General features: G+C 35.8%; 1 protein-coding gene and 1 long non-coding RNA gene across 2 annotated transcripts; both read left to right on the top strand.

Moving 5' to 3' along the window:
• The first annotated feature begins 1,429 nt into the window (after window positions 1–1,429).
• LOC306851691 (SPARC-related modular calcium-binding protein 1-like) lies at window positions 1,430–11,832 on the top strand. Its single transcript, XM_079388125.1, has 11 exons — window positions 1,430–1,854; window positions 3,811–3,982; window positions 4,071–4,186; window positions 4,909–5,008; window positions 5,255–5,305; window positions 5,390–5,452; window positions 5,552–5,632; window positions 5,707–5,902; window positions 5,973–6,052; window positions 8,520–8,613; window positions 10,525–11,832. Exons 1-11 carry the CDS (start codon window positions 1,774–1,776, stop codon window positions 10,778–10,780), a joined length of 1,290 nt encoding a protein of 429 aa, XP_079244251.1. The 5' UTR covers window positions 1,430–1,773; the 3' UTR covers window positions 10,781–11,832.
• Window positions 11,833–15,781: 3,949 nt separating this feature from the next.
• Window positions 15,782–16,912, top strand: LOC306851410. Its single transcript, XR_013782491.1, has 4 exons — window positions 15,782–15,858; window positions 15,990–16,054; window positions 16,478–16,578; window positions 16,860–16,912. It is a non-coding gene; the product is annotated as an uncharacterized lncRNA (long non-coding RNA).
• Window positions 16,913–20,502: the final 3,590 nt, after the last annotated feature.

Here is a 20,502-nt window from a genome sequence, read left to right as displayed (position 1 = left end):
TAAAATGAGCAGTTTCACCCCTGCGGAGTACTGTAGGCAGGTTTAGGTAGCTACAGGTCTGTTTTTTGAGGGGTTGAAGAATGAAGCTATAGAAATACCCAGTCGATTTTATATATATAATATATATATTTTTTTTTTTCCCTTCCCCGATCAACCATACAGCGTTCTCTTATTGACTCCCTGACTCAAGTAGACATGTCCCTTAAAGATTTATTAGCTGAAACTAATGTCCTTCTGCCATCCATCTCTTATTGTTTCTCAGATATTACTGAATGTCCATGTGAGAGCTTCAGTGCTGATGTGAGCAGCATAGCCTTGTAGTGACCCTCCACTAGAGCCTATGACTACACAGCTGCTGAATCAACAGTGGAAAAGAGAATTTTATATAGTCAGAAATAATTACAAATGTGCCTGGTAGTTGCAGGTTGCTCTCTCTCCCACTCATTTTTTCCTTTCCTTTTGTTGTGCACTTGTTTTTCTCTTTCTACAGGGGGGGGGCAGGGACCCAATGTACAGCTCTGGAGGTTGAGGGGAAGGAGTGGGAGAGCTGAAGTCTTAATGAACATTACATTGTCTTAATTAAAATTAAATTACTGTCTAACAAATCTATGCAATCATGTATCCAATACCAACCATGCTCTGTAATGAACGGCGGGGGTGACTTGCAATCGGAAGTGTTGAATTGAAGTGAGAACAAATTAAGGGTAGAGGGAGGGAATAGGGTTGGGAAGATGGGCTTCAGAAGATTTGAACAGACTTGGACCAAAAGCCTACTCTTACGTCTGCAAAGTTGAATAAAAGCATTTGGAATTCAGATTTTTTTTTTTCTTTTGTACTCTTTAATATCAAATGTTATCTGCTGTACTGGAAATTTGCAAAAACTGCTTTCTGTCTCGATAAGTGAATTTCACATGCACACATAAAGTTTCCTTATAAAATATTACCACTTTGAATTATTTGTCTGTGTCCCTACTTGCTTGAGGTTTTCAACCAATCATTTGATTTGGTCTCTGGAGCTTTTTTTAAAATTTATTCATAAATGCATTAATGACATTCTGTCTGTAAGTCCTATCAACAACATTGGTGACAAAATATTGATTAGCAATGATTCTTTTATCCTGTAACAGACAGATTTAGTGTATTACTGTAGGCCTATTAGTGTAATATATTTTTTTCTTTCCTCAATAAGTTTTTTTCCCCCCCTTTGGTAATCTGTATTATGCCTCGCACGTTGTGGATGGTGCTTAATTTGAGGGCTAAGAAATAAGAAAGCTTAAATTAGCCAGATACTACACGTGTTATTAAATTGCCATGTGCTATTATATTTAATATAAAAACTTTAAAAAAAATCAGAAACAGCCACTATATTAAACAGTTTAGACAGGTGAGAACTCATAAGAACCAATAGAGTTAACTTGCCATCCTCCGAGCCGTCCTGAGGAGGGGTTCCTGTGTGAAAATGAGAAGTCCGCACAGTCGACTGTGTTCAGCTCCTCAAACGACATTCGTGAATAGGCTATAACAGAAGACATATCGTTTTTAATGTTTAAAGATTATATTTTTTTCGAAATAGGTCGTTATTATCGCCTGTCTGTTGGTTGTCGAAAACGAACGGTTAGGGCGGCTGTTAGTAAACCCGGGCTTTTTTCTGCTGTCTTTAGCCTCTGAATCCTGGCCGTTACAGTGGTGAGGACGCGCGCCTTGTGTTTAAATTCACACGCAGGCGGGAAAAACGTGACGGATCGCAGAGAGGGGGCTGTTGTGGCGGGAATCATGTTGGCGTTGACGTTCACCTGTCGCTTACTACTCCTCATTCTGTTGTCAGATTCAGTAAAGATGAAGGACGAAAATCAGGTAAACTCACGACTGGAGACGAAAATAAATTATTTAATCTTGCATGTATAAAATGTTTAGTTGTGTAGCCTCATATTTTGTAATAACAGATGCAAGAGGATTAGGACAAATCTACTGAACATGTCAGATCTATAGATGAACATATACATGAAAATTAACTAAAGGGAATTACATATGAAATGAGGGACTTATATATATATATATATATATATATTTGTAAAATATTAGTAACTCTACAAAGTCGCAAAGATTGAATATTTAACATGTAACCCAATGAAATAAAAAGATTTCTTAGTATCGCTCTGTGTTATATGTCAAAACGTGCACCTGTTAACCTGCAAAAACAAGGCCATCTGGAAATGTGAAATGCCTGAGCACAAGCCACATAAATCTGATCAGGCTAAAAGAGTTTTTGTCTAAAAGCGACACAGGAATACAGATTTTTTTTCTTTATAATCACCCTGTTTTTAAAGGCCCATATGTTAAAGACAAAAAATATTGGCATTAAATTCAAAATATGCACACCTGTCAGCATAGTGGCACCACATCTCTCATTCATTACTAAACCAACCACCTGAGGCCACTCAGACTGGGTATTTATTTTCATTCACAGTTATAAAATTGTTAGACGTGCCTCATGTATACAGTGCTGCCTTGTTCTCTAACAGAGACATCCTTGACTTTCCATGTTGTTTGTTAATGCACACTTGGCAGGAGCAGGTTTAAGCTCAGCCGTGTTCATGTCACTTCCAATGTTTCATTTGCTGTTGCGCATTGAAATTGGGCTGTGAAGGTGTGGAAAGATTCCATCCTGATGATTTTGGCAAATCAGTATCAGTAACTGTTTAAGGAAATGCATAACCTAGAGTCCAAAGTTAGTTTAATACATTGACTGTTATTGAAATATTAGAATTTATTTTATATTCTTGCTGTTAAGACCTAAACCCTTTTTGTATGTGTATATATAAATTTGTTAAAAATTGGTCTTTCCAACAGCTTTATGCATCCTGACATACAGAAAATAAATAAATAGGGGAAATAATAGACATTAATGCACATGATTAATGACAAAAATGAAAAAAAAACCATTGATTAAATTCTAAATCTGATGGGTCATATAGGGACAGCATGTTATGGAAAATTTGGTCAATATTTTTCTGAGAACTGAAGGTTTTTGTGGTTGCTCAGTAATGATTGTGTGTTGCATGTAGGATGTGCACATATACACACTCATCAGAGATGGAGATGTTTCCACAAACTTCTGAACATGTGCAAGTCATTTAGCAAGCTCCCTCTCTCGGGCCTCATTAAAGGATTCAGTAAACACTGCCACATATGTTTGGGATATTTATGGGTAATGGAACCTCCGCTATTATAATTCTAAACTGTTTGCCTGTTTTTTTTCTCTGATGTAGATGTGAATTTGAACATCAGAACTTGTTTATGTACAATAGAAAAGATATAGAACTGTTTAATACTTTTTAGAATCTGGCATAGAAAGATTGTTACTGTAGTAACTTGAGAATGCATGCTCTGTTCTTTTTACAATATTGGCCAATTCATACCGAGAGCAAACTGGCATCTGACCAAATTTGAGTTTTTCTTCTATAATTAAAGTAGGGCCTACACGAGGATGCCAAATTCAATTGCAGGAGAATATTTTTAGAATATTTAATCTTGGGGCTATTTAATATATAAATATGTACTCTCTTTGCTTGCATTCAATAGGATAATCTGTCCTTTGAGAGAGTGCATTAATATAAATCTTTCATTAGCGTGTCTAAACCGTCCCGCATCACCTTCCCATCATGGGACCTCCAGTGTTTTTCACGACAGTAGTCTGCTGTTCATCAGCCAGACACCATGTTTCCCTTTTTTGAGAGTTTTTACACAGACTAGCCTTTCACATTCAGCCAGATGTGAAGAAACTGACCCCCTCCCGTTCTCTAATTCTAGTTGCTGGTGTTGGACAAGCAGTGGCGTCAGGCGTGTGTGCTGGACTGTGCTAGAGAGCGCCATCAAGCTGTGTGTGGCAGCAACGGCCGAATGTATAAATCTCTGTGCTCTTTCCAGCGTGCGCAGTGCATCAACAGACAGCTGAGGACGGCTGCAGAGACCACATGCACAGGTAAGGTTGATCAAGGAAACAAAGACTTCTCATTTGCTGTCAACAGAGGCTTTTTTTAAAAGTCTGAAGTGTTTGTGTTTGTCAGCAGATGCGTTGAGGTCTAAATGTCAGCTGGCTCGCTCTCAAGCTCTGCGGGCCAGCACTCGTTCTGATTCCTTCGCTGTCTTTATCCCAGAATGCAAAACCGATGGAACTTATACAGAGGTAATGTGATGCTGCAGTCCAACACCTGGCGAGGAACATGTGGGTTAAAATATACTTATACTGTATTTTAGGATTTTTGGTAAATTTAAAAGTTCAAAATAACCACATGTATATAAAATAGATATCTTCTGTGGTATTCTAAATGTTATTACAGTGACATTTGATTAGTTTATAGCATCCTTGCTCTAATTTGCTGTTTTATGTTTGTAAGAATTTGTTCATATATCTATTAAAATTATTCATATATAATATATATATATATAAAGGGTTAATAATATATATATATATATATATATATATATATATATATATATATATATATATATATATATATATATATATATATATATATAATTTGAGTATTAATTTAAGAATTAATTATATATAGAATTAATCAATTAACAAATTTTTCTTTTATGATGTAATGCATTCAGGCGTTACTCTTTCATTTCCTCTTTTAAGGACAAAAAATATGTAAAAACTGTTTTATTCAAAAGAAAGCATACTGACCTAAGATTTTTGAGTAGTAGTATGTATATGTACTGTATGCATCTGTAATTTTCAAATTAATACCTTAATTAATACTTGATGGCATTATTTGATGACTGCAAATACAGACCTAAAATCTGTTTTTGATGTGAAAATGAACAGTTTCTATCAACCATGACTCAATGCTCCAATGAATACAAATGCATTGAACTCTTATGACCTTTGACCTGTAGGTGCAGTGTCACAATCAGACGGGTTACTGCTGGTGCTCCTCTCCTGATGGGATTCCTGTGAGCGGCAGCTCTGTCTTACAGCTGCGGCCCAACTGCACTGGTGAGTCCTGTTCGAGAGCACAATCAACTAGTGATACAATATAAACCGTGGGCCTTATTCAGGATTCTCTAAACCACTGGACTTAGAGCAATAAAATACGGTGAAAACATCTCTAGATCACTAAGAACAGCTTAGCACTGAGAGTTTTGCACGAGCAAGCGGCACTCACACTTTCTTAATTATAAAGCAAATTATAAAGCTAAAAATAATAGTTTCATCACTCAATTATGTCAATCTGTTTTGAAGGTCACATGTCAGATATTGCTCAGGAAACTGACCAGGAATTAGCACAAGCAAGTGAGAACACACACACATACACAAATGTTTCAGTACAATTAAATAAGTGTCCCAGTATCTGCCATGTTTCTCCTCTGGGTTTAGAGCGGGGGGTTCGGTGGCGCTCCACTCCAGATCCTGAGCAGCGCTCTGTTCTGACCACTGCAGGTGAGCATTCAGTGTTCATTACTTTAGTCTTACTTTATACTTATACTTTATATTACTATTCATTTATATGCCATTAATGAAAAATTATTTTAAATCCAGGAGTCACAGTGCCTCCATTGCGGGTGACAATCCTGCTGAACTCTGACCCGAATGGAAACCGTTCTGTCAGGCGACCCACAGGTGAGAAGGAGAGACGATCGAGGCTTCATCTGAGTGTTTTGCAGACTGAATTTGTGTCGTTTTATACTCTCCAGACTCTTTAAAGACCTGTGAACATGAGCGAATGTCTGTGCTCGCTGAAGCAGCCATGCAGGGCTCAGAAGAGCGTTTTGTCCCAGAATGCAGTGCAGATGGGAGGTACAGAGCCGTTCAGTGTCACAGCAGCACAGGATACTGCTGGTGCGTGAGAGTGGACACAGGGCGGCCCGTCCCGGGCACTTCAGCCAGGAGGTGTGTGTGTTCAGAGGAGGTGTGTATTAGTGAGTGTAGAAAACTCTACATGATTCTGTACTGTGTGCAGGAACCAACTGCCAGACTGCAGCGCTCAGGAAACACACACGCTCATCATCAACAACAGCTACACACACACTCCTCTCTCAGGTCAGTATTAGAGAAGTGACATGCAGAATGGGAAGAATGTCAAAGCAACAAATCATGTGGAGGGAAAACATGCATTTACCCTTTTAAATCTAGACATGACCAAGCTGTTTATGCAAGGTGTCATATAGGCCATATGTGGACGTTTAAAAAAAAATAAAGGAGTAAAAAAAAACTTAATTTTAAAGGTAATATCTTACCATTCAGAATTTTTATTTCACAATTTGGACTTTTTCCTTCATGATTTTGAGTTTAAATCTCTCAAATCAGACTTTTTCTTACACTGTCAGTAACTTGGAAGAATTGTGAGATACAAACCCAGAATTTTAAGAAAAACAAGTCTGAATTGAGATGAACTCCGAATTGAGAAAAATTGTGAGACATCCACATTGCAATTCTTGACTTTTTCTTAGAATCTTGAAATTCTGAGTTTCTAACTCAATTCTGAGTTTATATCTAACAATTATGACCTTTTTCTCACAATTCTGAGAAAGTCACCTTTTTTATTCCATGGCAAAAATAAGCTTCCAAACAATACTAGACTCATGGGCATTTATGTTAGGGTGAAGAACCATCAAAATGTCAATATCGCAGCACGAATTTGTCTGTAAAATGTGTATTTTTATCATAAGTACATTAAAAGGATTTTTTATAGAGTAGTATATACCATTTTGAATTAGAATTTTATACAATGTTTTTATTAATACAAAGTTCTGGCATGAAACTCTAGACGGCGCAGGCTGATGACTCAGTATGACATAATGACATCATCATCACATGGCACAGCTTATTGCTTCTCTCCTGAATCGATAGCCAATGACGTTGCTGCTCAACATTCAAATACTTAGCTAATGTTTGTGGTAGCAGTTTGCAGCACACTCCAGAAACCCTCCACCTTCCCCAGCTCCACCTGTATAGATCTGCTATGGGGTAGTGTTGCTTTCGTTTTCCCCACTCGCGGCATTATTTAGAAGACGACAGCAAACATGTTTGGTTGGTATTCAGATCAGTGTCTTCCTGGTCTGGAATGGATGTATTCTTAAGTCTATAAGGTAACAATAATATAATACGATAACCTTGTTTTAAATGGGTTTGGCTAAAAGCTAATTTTGGTTTCGTCTATACTACTAGCGCAGTGGTGGGCCGTCAGGGGAAGCAGGGCCTTCTCTGCTGGCCCTATAAAAAATTAAATTGTGTGAAAAAATTTTTTATTTAGGTATCATTTTCATTTGTGTAATGTCCACTAAATTGCCTATGTTTAGTTGAGGTTGAACTGGAATATCCTTCATAAAAAAAGTCAGAGGCCAGCTCTACAGATAGTGCTACCCTTTTGTTGAAAGACATCACATATGATTTGTTACGAGCATTAGTGACAGAATCATCAGCCAATCAAACTTTGACTTTCAATGACAGCCCACCCTCTGGGTCCAGCTATGTGCCCAGTGCTACCCCCAGCGTTAGACCGCTCCTTTAATCAGGGATTTCCAAGGTACGAACATGAAAGTAAACGAAAAGAAAATGACAGCTGCAGTTCATCAGCGCCTTACTGCTTTGGGCGCGTCGTCATTTTAGAGTGACATGAATGTGCACAGTGACCCGTGTATTGGCGGATTACTTTTACTGACCATGTAGGGAAATTTACTCTGCATTTAACCCACTCCAATCTAGCCTACTATTAAAATAGTTGATCAGCCGTCATTGTTTGTTGAGAGCCTGTGTAATGCATAATATGTGCATTATATTCATATAGCTGCGTTAGCTCTAACAGAGATGTGTAAGATGTGTACATGTTGCTTACTGAAGGCCCTGACTAAAACCCCACGGTATGCCACTGCTACTAGGTACTTATATTACATTGACTGGGTTAAATAGAATTGCATTTCTAAAAAGAGACTAAAATGCAATTTCATGGACTAAAACTAGACGAAAATAGTCATGGATAATTCTGACTAAAATAAGACTAAAATGCTCAGATTTTTAGTTGACTGAAACTTGACTAGACTAAAAAAAGAAAATGAACGTGACTAAAACTAATAAAAACTAAAATGACAGCTTCACACAAAGACTAGACTAAAACTAAAATTAAAACAGGCTGCCAAAAAACAACACTACAATGGGGTGATCATGTATGCTGTATGGGGGTTATTTCATGTATGTTATATTTGCAGCAGCAGTATTTCTTACATGCTCACAGCAGCATGTTGTGGATGTATTGGCAGTAGCAAGTCTTGGTACTTGCTCTGTCGCAGCAGTGTTAGCAGATCTATTCCACCAAGACCCAATACATTAACATTGTCATGTACATTACCATGCAAATCACTCCGAGAGCTGTCATGACCGAAATAGTTTTGTATGTTGAATGTTTATCTGTCATGTGAATATATGTCAATGCATATTAATACAACCTCAAATCTTAGCCTATTTGATTCTCTACAATATAAATCTCTGTTGTCTGTCTGTGTTTGTGTAGGTTGTCCCGGTGTACGAAAGGCAGACTTTCTCAAGAGTTTAATACAAGCATTCCAGCAGGAAGTTGAAAGTGGTGCTTCATATTCTCAGTACAGGTTACACTTCAATTACAGTCATCAGACATCATGATATTGAGTCATCAGAGTAAACGCTCACTCTGTGATACTTTCATAACATTGATCTGCTCCCAGGCGACATTTCAGCATTTATTCGTGAGTGAAGCAACAGATCAAGGTTGAATCACTTATATTTCATTTCGGTTTTGCCTTTTTCAATCAGCATTAAATCCAACATGGATTAGTTCAAGTTCACTGTTGCTTTATTAGTATTTTGTTAACCTTATTACTACCATTTAAAACTTTTTTCAAAATTGAAACAGCAACTAATATTATTTCAACCACATTTCAACGTTAAAGGTCAGTTTCTGACTCAACAAATAAATTCAAATGTTGCAAGTATGAACATTATTTTTGTAATTCAGTTTCCTAGCTGAAATGACACACTTCACATTTAAATCAAGGTTGTTATTGTTAACTAAATCTATTAAGATACATTTTTATTAATTGAATTAAAGCTGTAATAAAATGTAGCATATATATATATATATATATATATATATATATATTGCCCTCCAAAAGTTTGGAAACGCCCTAGAAAAGTGGGGTTTTGGACAATATTGGCATGAATCCTTTTTAATTTGTGATAATTTTGCACTGATAAGGGACAACACAAACTATGAAAACATATTTTATTACATAAACAGTTTATACATAGAAAAAACTTTTTCGATTCATCAAAATATCCACCATTAGCAGCTATTACAGCTCTGCATAATCTGGGCATCCGAGCTGTCAGTTTATTCAAACATTGACTTGATATATTACTCCAAGCCTCCTGAAGGATTGCCCAAAGATGATTCACACTGGTTGGACACTTCTTACGGACATCACGGTCCAGTTCCTCCCATAGTAGCTCAATTGGGTTGAGGTCGTGTGATTGGAGAGGTCATTCCATGACAGACATGATGCCAGCTGACTGTTTCCTCTCCAAATAGGATTTGCACAGCTTGGAAGTGTGCTTGGGGTCATTGTCTTGTTGGAAGGTTTAGGAAGGTTGGGGTGTTTCCAAACTTTTGGAGGGCAGTGTGTATATATATATATATATATATAAGTAAATAAATGTAATTAGAATGTTGCCTGTGCAACTGACTGAATTAAAATAAGTTTAAATTGGAGTAGTAAAAAATTACTAAAATTAAATCTGAAATAAATATACAAATAAGACTAACTTGAAATAATAATAATAATAATAATAAAAATATTTGATGAAAGTGAAGTGACATACTGCCAAGTATGGTGACCCATACTCGGAATTTTGTGCTCTGCATTTAACCCATCCAACGTGCACACACACAGCAGTGAACACACACACACACACACACACCGTGAACACACACCCGGAGCAGTGGGCAGTCATTTATGCTGCAGCGCCCGGGGAGCAGTTGGGGGTTCGGTGCCTTGCTCGAGGGCACCTCAGTCGTGGTATTGAGGGAGGAGAGAGTGCTGGACATTCACTCCCCCCACCTACAATCCCTGCCGGCCCGAGACTCGAACCCGCAACCTTTAGATTACGAGTCCGACTCTCTAACCATTAGGCCATGACGTCCCCTTTGAAAAACAAAGACTTCAAAAATGACTGAAATTAAATAAATGCAAATAAAGCTTAGACATATTTAAAAAAGAAATCACATACTAAAAATGAAAACTGAAAATAAAAGCTAATTAATAATGTTAATAATACTACTAAATAATACTAAAATAACCGTTTAAAAGCGCACAAAAAAATCACAAAATATTGTTTCATTAATTTATGCATGCATGCACTTTGTAATCTTTCTAATGATTTTAAATGCACTTCTACATTAGGTCTAGAAAGTATGTTGATGTAGAACTTCTGTTGTGACTTGTGTTTTGTGTGAAGTGTATGATGCTGTTCTTGTCTCTCAGGACACCTGCGGCCCGTCCTCATGACCCCAGCTCTCCGGCCTCTTTCTCGTCTGTTCAAACTCTCCGTCTGTACTTTACGCTGCTGGACGCAGACGCTAATGGGCTTCTGAGCGAGCGGGAAGCTCGTCCGTTACGTCTTCTGCTCCGCAGAACTGTGCGTCCTCGCCGCTGTGCCAAGAAGTTCATGCAGTTCTGTGACCGGAACACAGACCGCCGCCTAAGCGCTCAAGAACTCACTTCCTGTCTTGGCATTTAAGGCCAGACTCCATAAATAACTGTGCAAGATGAAGTGTCTTTGGAAATGGTTTGAGATGTCAGTTTGACCTTCATCTCCTCACAGCTCTATTGAGTCTTAGACTGCAGCGTTCAATCACTTCACTCTGGGTTTTTGAATCTGTTCAGCTCTCGCCGCCACTCTGACCTTTTCACTTATGCAAGTCCAAACAATGTGTCTTTCAAATAAAGGACTTGTTATTGGTTCTGTAAAAATAACCACGTTTAAGCCTTTCTGGCTGCTGGAGCGGTGGAGTGCGTGACTGTCTATTTGAGTGGTTAAGACAGTGAGTTTGGACCATGGTAAATTAACATCTTTATCATTCAGTGTTCATGACATATAGTAGGATCTGAAAGTCTGAGACCACATTCATAACTTAAATATCTACTTTTTATTTCAATTTGGAATTAACTAGAAAGTTTTAGGACCAAATACTAAGAAATTCTGAAATTCATCTGTGTTTTTAATTCATTTTTCTGCCAAAAAAATATGCAATTCAAAAAGTCTGGGGTCAGTACAGTTTTTTTCTTTCTTTTTTTGTTGAAAGAAATTAATACTTTTGTTCAGCAAGAATGTGTTAAATCGATAAAAAAAATCATAGTAAAGATGCATATTGCTAGAAAAAAAAATTTGAATACATTTTTTACTTTTTATTCATCAAAGAATCCTCAAAAAGTATCACAGGTTCCAAAAAAATATATTAAGCAGCACAAATGTTTCTAACCACTGATAAAAAAATCAGCATATTAGAATGATTTCTGAAAGATCATGTGACACTGAAAACGGAATGATGCTGAAAATTAAGCATTGCATCACAGAAATATATTGTAAAGTATATTAAAATAGAAAAAAATGGCATTTTAAATTGTAATGTTTCACAATAGTACTGTTTTTATTCTTTAAATAAAAATAAATGCAGCCTTGGTGAGCAGAAGAGACTTGAAAAACTTTCAAACAGGATATACTATATGCCAAAGTACCTTGATATAAGTGCCATGGGTTTTTATAAAAGCAAAATAAAGGTGTTTGTCTTGAGTTTAGTGTTTCTTCAAACCTGACGAGCCTTGAGGAGGTCAAAACCACAGTTAATCCTTGAATATGAATGAAAGAATCATAATAATGTGGCTCAGACACCCTTGACAGGTGTAAAGGGCTTTTTTAATGGTTTATTATACTGCTGTCACATTATACCATTTACTCCAGTGTGTTTGCTAAGCTCATTCTATATAGTATGTCTGTGCATGTGTTTACATGTTGGTGTGTGTTTGCTATTCCATATTCAGTTGTTTTTTTTTTTGTATTGTTACTGAATGTGTTTCTCCTGATCTTAACGTTTGACCTGCTTAGTTGGACAGTGAAGTAAAAGCAGCAGCACCGAAGCACATCCCCAGGTGGCAGTGCAACTCTAGTCCAGATCTGAGTGATTCTGCATTGAGTGTTTTTGACTTTTGACTATCCATTTGATGCATGCATGATATAATTTTGAAATTTTGAGATATTGGTTGCTTTGCCATGCTTTGTCATAATCATAAAAACTGATGTTATTTGAAACACCTAAAAATTGGGCTGTTCAGGTTACAGAAACTCCTTATAAATTGGGTCCCTTGATTTGCCATTTTTGGAATTAAGACGAGTATTCTACTTCTTCACCGATTACTACTAAAACCCACTGAAAACAACTTACTCTAATCTAAAAATGCTGAGTAAAATATGGACAAACTCAGCGATAGGGTTGTTTAGACCCAGCGGTTGGGTTAAACATATAACTCAACTGTTGGTTGAAAACAACCCAATCACTGGGTTTGTCCATATTTAAACCCAGCATTTACATACAAACTTGAGAATATAGACAACAGAAATATAAATAAAAGGCAATACCCAACATGCAGTCAAAACTGAAAATTCATTAAAAATCAGAATGCGCAGTGGGATTTACAGCACCTGGGAGGGGGGTATCCTGCAACAAAGACAAGATTCACTATTGTCTGTATTTGTGTCAATTACATCCTCAACTAAACTTGAGCATATTTCATATTTCAACATTACATTTTTAAATTTGCAACAACACAAATTCATTAAGGGAGCAGAAAGATTAAAAATGAAAGCAGCACAATCTAATCTAATCACATGATCATTTTATTGCTACCCTGAAGAGCGGGGGGGATTTAGTGAATTAGGGGTCCATATATGCACACATTTACCTAGATCAACCTCGAGGTTCCATTTTTGTTGTGATGCTTGAGTCCTACAGGTTTTCACAAAACTAAATAAATTCTGAAATACTAAACCTCACAATTGAGCCTTTAAATATTTTTTGAAGAAAAAGGATGAGTCAGAAGTATAAATTATTATGTTACTTTAAAACAGGGTTATGTGGGTGGATTTTCGCATTGGACTGACTCTGAACAAAAATTAGAGACTGGATTATTGAAAATGCACTTTTATGCCTGGGCTGCATTTTGTCTACTCTTTCCAAAGGCCGTCTAATTCTAAACTTTAAAATACGTTTATTCTTCTTCTTTATTTTATTTATAAAGCACTTTTACACAATTTGTCATTGAACAAAGTGCTGTACAAACACAAGCAATCATAACATCATACATCATTAACACCACATAAGATAACAATAAAATAAACCCCTCAGTTTGATAAACCTACAAAAGCAACTACTACACCCCATTAAATGCTAGAGCTAAGAGGTATTCTTTAAGCTTATGTTTAAAAACAGTGAATACGTTCCAATCTAATAGAAAGGGGTAGATCATTCCAGAGTTTTGGAGCTATCGCAACAAAAGCTCGATCTCCGCTTTGTTCTTGGAGTCGTTAAAACCAGCTGGTCAGCTGACCTCAAGGACCGCTTTGGTTCGTATTTCTTAATAAGATTTACCAGATACAATGGCGCCATACCATGCAATGATTTATGAACAAAAATTAAAATTTTAAAATGTATTCTGTAGTCAATTGGTAGCCAATTTAAAGAGCTCAATACTGGGGTAATGTGGTCTCTTTTACGAGTAGGCTACCCGTCAAAAGTCTCGCAGCGGCGTTTTGAACTAATTGTAAGCGATTAATCAGTCCCAGCAAACATTGGTCCGACGGCGACGTCCTGTCCCTGGCCAAAAATAGTCGCGGTAGGACGACAAAATATGCAAAAAATTGTAACAAAAAATATTTCTTAAAAATGCATTCAAATACGTTTGTACATGTTTACAATTCTCTGTGGTTGCATGTAAAGTTGTTACTTTGACTTTTAGCTGCGTGTAGTTCAAAATATACCCTGTTGTGATTCAGTTGTGAAAGGACGTCCAGCAGGTGACGTCTTCTACACGTGCATTTATAGTCCATCGCCAACCTCTTTAAAATCCTTATGAAATATGCAAAAGCCATTGTGCTTACACATTCACATTCACATACTACAGTAATTTATTTAAGTGCCCAAGTAGTTTCTTAAGAGGTTGTTAATAGTCGTCCACTGACGTCCTTTAAACGTTTAGTAAGACCCATACAAACCAGCACGGAAATCTTTATTAAAAAAAAAACTTCAGTTTGTTTTACATCTTGTTTTATGTCAAATTCTATTCACAAAGTGCCCCTGTAGTTAAGTAATTGTGAAATCACTGCATTTACTCATTATTCCACCAGTTTCCCATACATTACAATATGATTTCATTATTTTGTTTATATAATTATTAAATATATATAGGCTATATTCATAAGTTATTCATACGTTATTCATAAAGTCACAATTTAAAGTCTGAGCTGGATGCAAAAACTGCTGCCAAGATGTTGTAACAAATCTCGCGATATGATATCCCTATAGCAGATAATCTCGCGATATGACATTTTGTATACTCAACATTCCAGATCAGTAGGTGGCGGTAATGCATCTTTTTATGCTGGTTTGTAAAACCGCCAAAAACACCAGAAGAAGATGAGTGAGCGATAACGTATTTCTACAACACGAGGAGAGTTTACGAATCATTAAAAATTTACTGGTGGGTAAGTACATTTTGAGGTATTTTATTAATGTATTGTATTTTTACTTGTTTTACTCGGAACAAAAATCCAAAAGCAAGTATAAGCACACTGTCAAGTTAAATTAAGTTTGGCTGAAGTTAGCTAGTATGCTAAAAGGTAATGTTTAATGCTAGGGCCTTTTTTAACCCTAAAAACAAACTCATCTGTGGCAAAATAAAACGTTTATGGAACTTAAAAATTGAAGTAACCACCTTTCGAATATTTTCACAGAATGTTAAAGTGTGTTTGTGTTATGAGATACATAAAAAATTATATATTCAGTATAGTACACACACACACACACGTATATATATATATATATATATATATATATATATATTTCTTTATTATTAGGATAACTTCTTGAGAAAAATGTGGGATTACTTTGCTTAAGCAAACCTCTTGGTGGTAAATTGATTCAGTAAAAACTAAAATTTGCATAAAAGGAAAAAAACAGTAGTTAAATGGATATGTACTTTGATATCAAAGACATGCAGCACATAAGAGCACATTGGTTAATTAAACATGTTTAAAGATTAAAATAAAAAGTGCTACTCAGATGTAGCAATCTGACAGTTTATTTCTGAAAATAAATGAAATGAAAGGCACTGCAATGTTAAAACTGTAGAATCTGAAGAATAGAGCTGAAGAATAATTCACTGAAATCTGTAAATTAATTAGAACATGGCTGACTACAATAAGTGCTTTAAAAGTATTTTGTCATTTTAGATTTGCTAAACATGTCCTCTGACTATCAAATAAAGTGGAGACGCAGTGTGACTGCAAGTCTCATATAAAATTTTGTGCTTTAAGTACTCAAGTGTCCAGATATGTGTAAAATACATGTTAATGTAATGATTTCTCTATCAGGATTCCAAAGGAAAGTGTTTAGCCTGCTGTTTGACCTAAAAGAGGAACTTCAGCAACTTGCTGCCATTCTTGACCCTGGAAAGTCGTCATCATCATTTACGAGACTAGAGTCTGAAAGTGACCTGAAATCCTTTGAAGAGTGCATGAAAGATGACCAAAAGAAGTGGATCTGTGTAAATTTAAAATGTGATGAGGATTTTGGGTATATTTCCAGATATACATAAATGCATATGTACGTGCACACACAGTTAAGTGTTATTTAAATATCATATTACATTTCTTTTGATTGTGGTGTCACTTTTAGGTTCAGCAACTGTCCAGAGTTGGCGGAATGTCAGTCAGAGACTGTGTAAACAAAGTCATGAACAGGTATGTATTTACCTAGCAGTGTTTGTGTGTTTAGCTGTCATATTTCAGAAAAAATTACAATAATAACAGTAGCTACAATAATGACCTCAACCTTTGATAATACTATAATTCTGTCACACATTATATCTACTTATATAATTGCCAGTTTTTGTGTTGAAGTTTTAATGTCTGTGCTAAATCAGGCTGTTCGTAGGACTTTAAACAAGATATAAAAACCATAATGTTAGTGTAAGAAATTAATGAGTCATTACGTGTCACAACTTTGGATAGGGACAGAGCACTTATTACATGATAGACTAGTGGTTGTGAAAGTGTATGTTTTAACACTGCATACACTGCATGCAACTGGCAAGCTGCACAGTACTGCTAATTTGCAATGCATTTTAATATTATGAAGTAAATCCTGAATTGTTTATTTCTCAGAATCATGTCAAATGCCTTAATGGCAAAATTCAACATGAGGGGTGGTGGCCAGCTGGAAAAGAAGGCATTCAAGGCTACACCTTTATATAATATAATACAAGGTAATTTGTGACACACATTGTATGTTCCTTGTGTCTTATTTATTTAAAATACCTATTTTTATCAGAAATGTCCAAACGCATAATAAACATGTTTTTAGTCCCAGTGTACTCATATGTGGACATGTATGAAATCAACATCCTGTGTCATGAATTAAGTCTTCATTTTGAATTTTGAAGTCTTGTTCGACTGCATTGTACAATTAGTTTGATTAACAAAAACACTTTCTAAATGAGTGCTTGTTTAACTTCTTGCTTTTTACATTCATATTCTCTTCCCTCAGATGCTGTGAAGAGGTGGAGCCCAAATGCTACTGACTTGGAAATTTACGTAGCAATGGTGGAACACTTGAAACATGCTCCAGGAAGAGCTGGGGGTGGGGGTTATAAGAAGTAAATGGTGGTAAACCCAATGGCAAAGTTACTGAATCAGTGTTTAACCTGTTTATTGTTATAATTTATAAATAAATATACATACACACACAAAATATGCAATTATGTTGTGGAGCACAAAAATAAAATAGATTTTTTTTGGAAAAGAATGGTGTGTTTATACTTATATCCTGTGTTTTTATGTTGTTTGATTAAAAACTACACATTAATTTAAAAATACTGAAAACACAATTACCGCAGATTTAACTAAATTGCAATACTTGTGTCTTGTTTGAATGTTTAATAACTGGAAGATATTATTCAAAAATGTTAAGTTCATGGTATCTTGTGGTAAAGTAAAATATTTAAGCTCACAAATAATGTGTTATTGGTTGTAAAGTACACGTGGGGAAAACATTTTATAGACGTCCCGGTCGGACTGGACCGCTTTTGGACCTTTTTGGAACCTTAGTCAAGTTCAGCAAATGTGTAAACCTCGAGACATAATGCATTTCACGATGTTAGACAATATGGTATGTGTTTATTTTATATATTAATGTACACACGTAAATTATGCAGCAGTACATATTATAAACATCCAGAAGATGACCTATTTAGACGTCCGTGGACGTCCAGAAAAGACGTGCATTTCACGGCCAGAAGACGTCAAAGACGTCGGTTCAACTTTCATTTCGGAACTATTTTTCAACCATAACGGGACGTGACGAAGGGACGTCTTTTCAACGGTCTTTACACGTCTCAATGTTTGCTGGGGTGTTTTATTTATGCCAATATATAACGCATTGCAATAATCTAGTCTTGTAAATATAAATGCATGAATGAGCTTTTCGAGATCACGAGTGGACAGAAATGATTTCACTTTCGCTATTAATTTCAAATGATAGAAACAAGACTTAAGGACAGAATAAATCTGTCTCTCAAACCTAAGATCACTGTCGAAAAGAACACCTAGATTTCGGACTAATGGCTTACAAAAGGGGGCTAAATCACCCAGATCATCAAAATTATTTGGAACTCCAAACCACACAACTTCAGTTTTCTCTTCATTTAGTTTTAAAAAAATGAAAGATAACCATGACTTAATGTCATGTATACAATTTCGCAACAACTCTATTTGGTTCTTGCAGTTTTTTTTCAGAGGGAGATAAATTTGCATATCATCTGCATAAAAATGAAAAATGAAAAATGAAAAAATTGACCCAAGGGGTAGCAAATACAGGGAAAACTAAATTGGGCCAAGGATGGACCCCTGTGGAACCCCACAAATTAGCTTTAATTAAGCTCAAAGTGTGATGGTTTCTACTGTTCTACTTGTTTTTTTCTTTTCAGCAATATGGATTTGCCAAATCAGGTAAAATAGATCTTTGAAAGTTATAGTAGCATGTAAAAAAAGTTTTAAAAAGTTATGTTATGTAGAATTAGAACTGTTCAGTTTATATTTTTACTTTAGGAGCGAGCACCCCCATTTCTAACTTGGATGTTTTGCAAGATTTCAGGTGCCATTAGCTTCCAGTTATTGTACCTGTAGAAAACAGCCTATGTTGCTAGCTGTTATTTGTTTTCATATTATTTTAATGTATTACTAAAATGATAAACACACTGGTTTGTAGCTCAAATAGTTTTACTGCACATCTTCTAGTTGTCGGCTAATGAATAGGAAGTCTCCAGCATTGAAATAAAACCGCTTACTTCCGCGTTGCATAAAAGGTGGATATACCTTTTTTAAAAATCCTCTCAACCTTTAGTTCTGACGACTTTTGGACGGTTTTAAGTCCTCCAAATGTGCTCCATATTTGAAACCCTTTTCTCATGAAAGCAGTTGGAACAGTGTTTGACTTTCTTTAGTGCAGACAAGTGGTCTCTGTTCAAACGAAGGAAAATGAAACACAAAGGCTAGTGATGGAGAATAGAAGGGATTAGACGAGTGTCGAAGCGGTAATGGATGTGTTGACACGTGTCGGAGCTCGTCCTCAATTACGGACTCTTTATGAGACCTCATGCCGTGTTGTGAGAGGATTTTTGCAGTCTTTTAAAATCCAAAGTCATTTGTGAATGAAAAGGATGAGGTACTATTGACGAGAGAGACATACAATCGCGGTAGCATTGTGAGATCTTACTCCATAAACCCGCTCAAATCTAAAAACTCGCCCACACACACTCATCTCATGCCAATGGTGTGTATTGTCTGGCTAAATCTATCATCTTTTGTCGCGGTTCCTTCATGCTTGACGCTTTAGAGGAGCTGAAATTGGCTGTCAGTATTCCGGTCCTGGACTAGGAGCTCCTAATGGAATAAATTGGTTCCAAGATGTTCAATTTAACAGTGACCCAACACCTCGGAAAGATGATTCATCTGATATGCTAACTAGAGCGTGACCAACAGACAAGAAACGAACTGCTCTCTCTCTCTCTCTCTCTCTCTCTCTCTCTCACACACACACAAGTGTGTATACAAGGTCAGCTACATGATTTTACTAATTTGCTGATTGCTCTTGACTGTGAACGTCTTCAACAAATAGAAACAGTGATACTACTGATAGTTCAGAGCTGCTGTAAACTTGTTTACTGACCTAAACTGATCTCAGACCTGAGCTAATGTCATTCTGATGATCTCAGATAACGCTATAGTCTCTTTCTACTGTACTACAGCTATTTATTGCCTCAGCCTGTGGTTGTGAGGCATCTTCACCATCAAAGATAATATTTTTCTTCTCTATAAATTGGCTCCATGTTTGAAATGAATAAATTCATTATTTTTCTTTCTTTCAGCTCGTTAAAATTGGCCAACAGGTTAAAAAAAAAAATCTAATTACAGCAAAATTGTGAAATAGTATTACAATTTAAAATAACTATTTTCTATGTGAATATATTTAAAAAATATATTTATTTCTGTGATGCAAAGCTGAATTTTCATCATCATTACTCCAGTCTTCAGTGTCACATGATCCTTCAGAAATCATTCTAATATGCAGACTTTCTGCTCAAGAAACATTTATGACTATTATCAGTGTTGAAAACAGTTGTGCTGCTTCATATTTTTGTGGAAACAAATTTTTAGGATTCTTCGATGAATAAAAAGTTCAAAAGAACAGCATTTATTTAAAATATATTTTTTGTAACTCTTTAAACTGTCACTTTTGATCAATACTGAATAAAGGTATTAATTTATTACAAAAATCACACACACACATATACACGTTTAATTATAATATAACTATATTTTAAATATTTTTTAATTAACTAAATTATATGTAATTAAATATTTGCTATATAATAAATTATATATATATATATATATGTATGTATATATACATATATGATAAATTTCAGGTGTCTATTGATATACTGGTTGTATTCTTGGTCTGGATCTGGAGGCCTATTCGATCCAACCCTGCTATAAGATTATAAAAACTAGAAATCATCTCATTAATTTAGAAAATATAATGAGAATCATTACTGTAATCACTACCATCCATAAAGATACAAAACATTAATGTCCATCAGTCCAAACACACAACTGCCAGCAATTCAAAT

Source organism: Barbus barbus (genome assembly GCF_936440315.1).
Source record: "Barbus barbus genome assembly, chromosome: 31".
NCBI lineage: Eukaryota > Metazoa > Chordata > Actinopteri > Cypriniformes > Cyprinidae > Barbus > Barbus barbus.
Note: the sequence above shows the minus strand (reverse complement) of the source record. Positions and strands in the feature narration are given on the sequence as shown.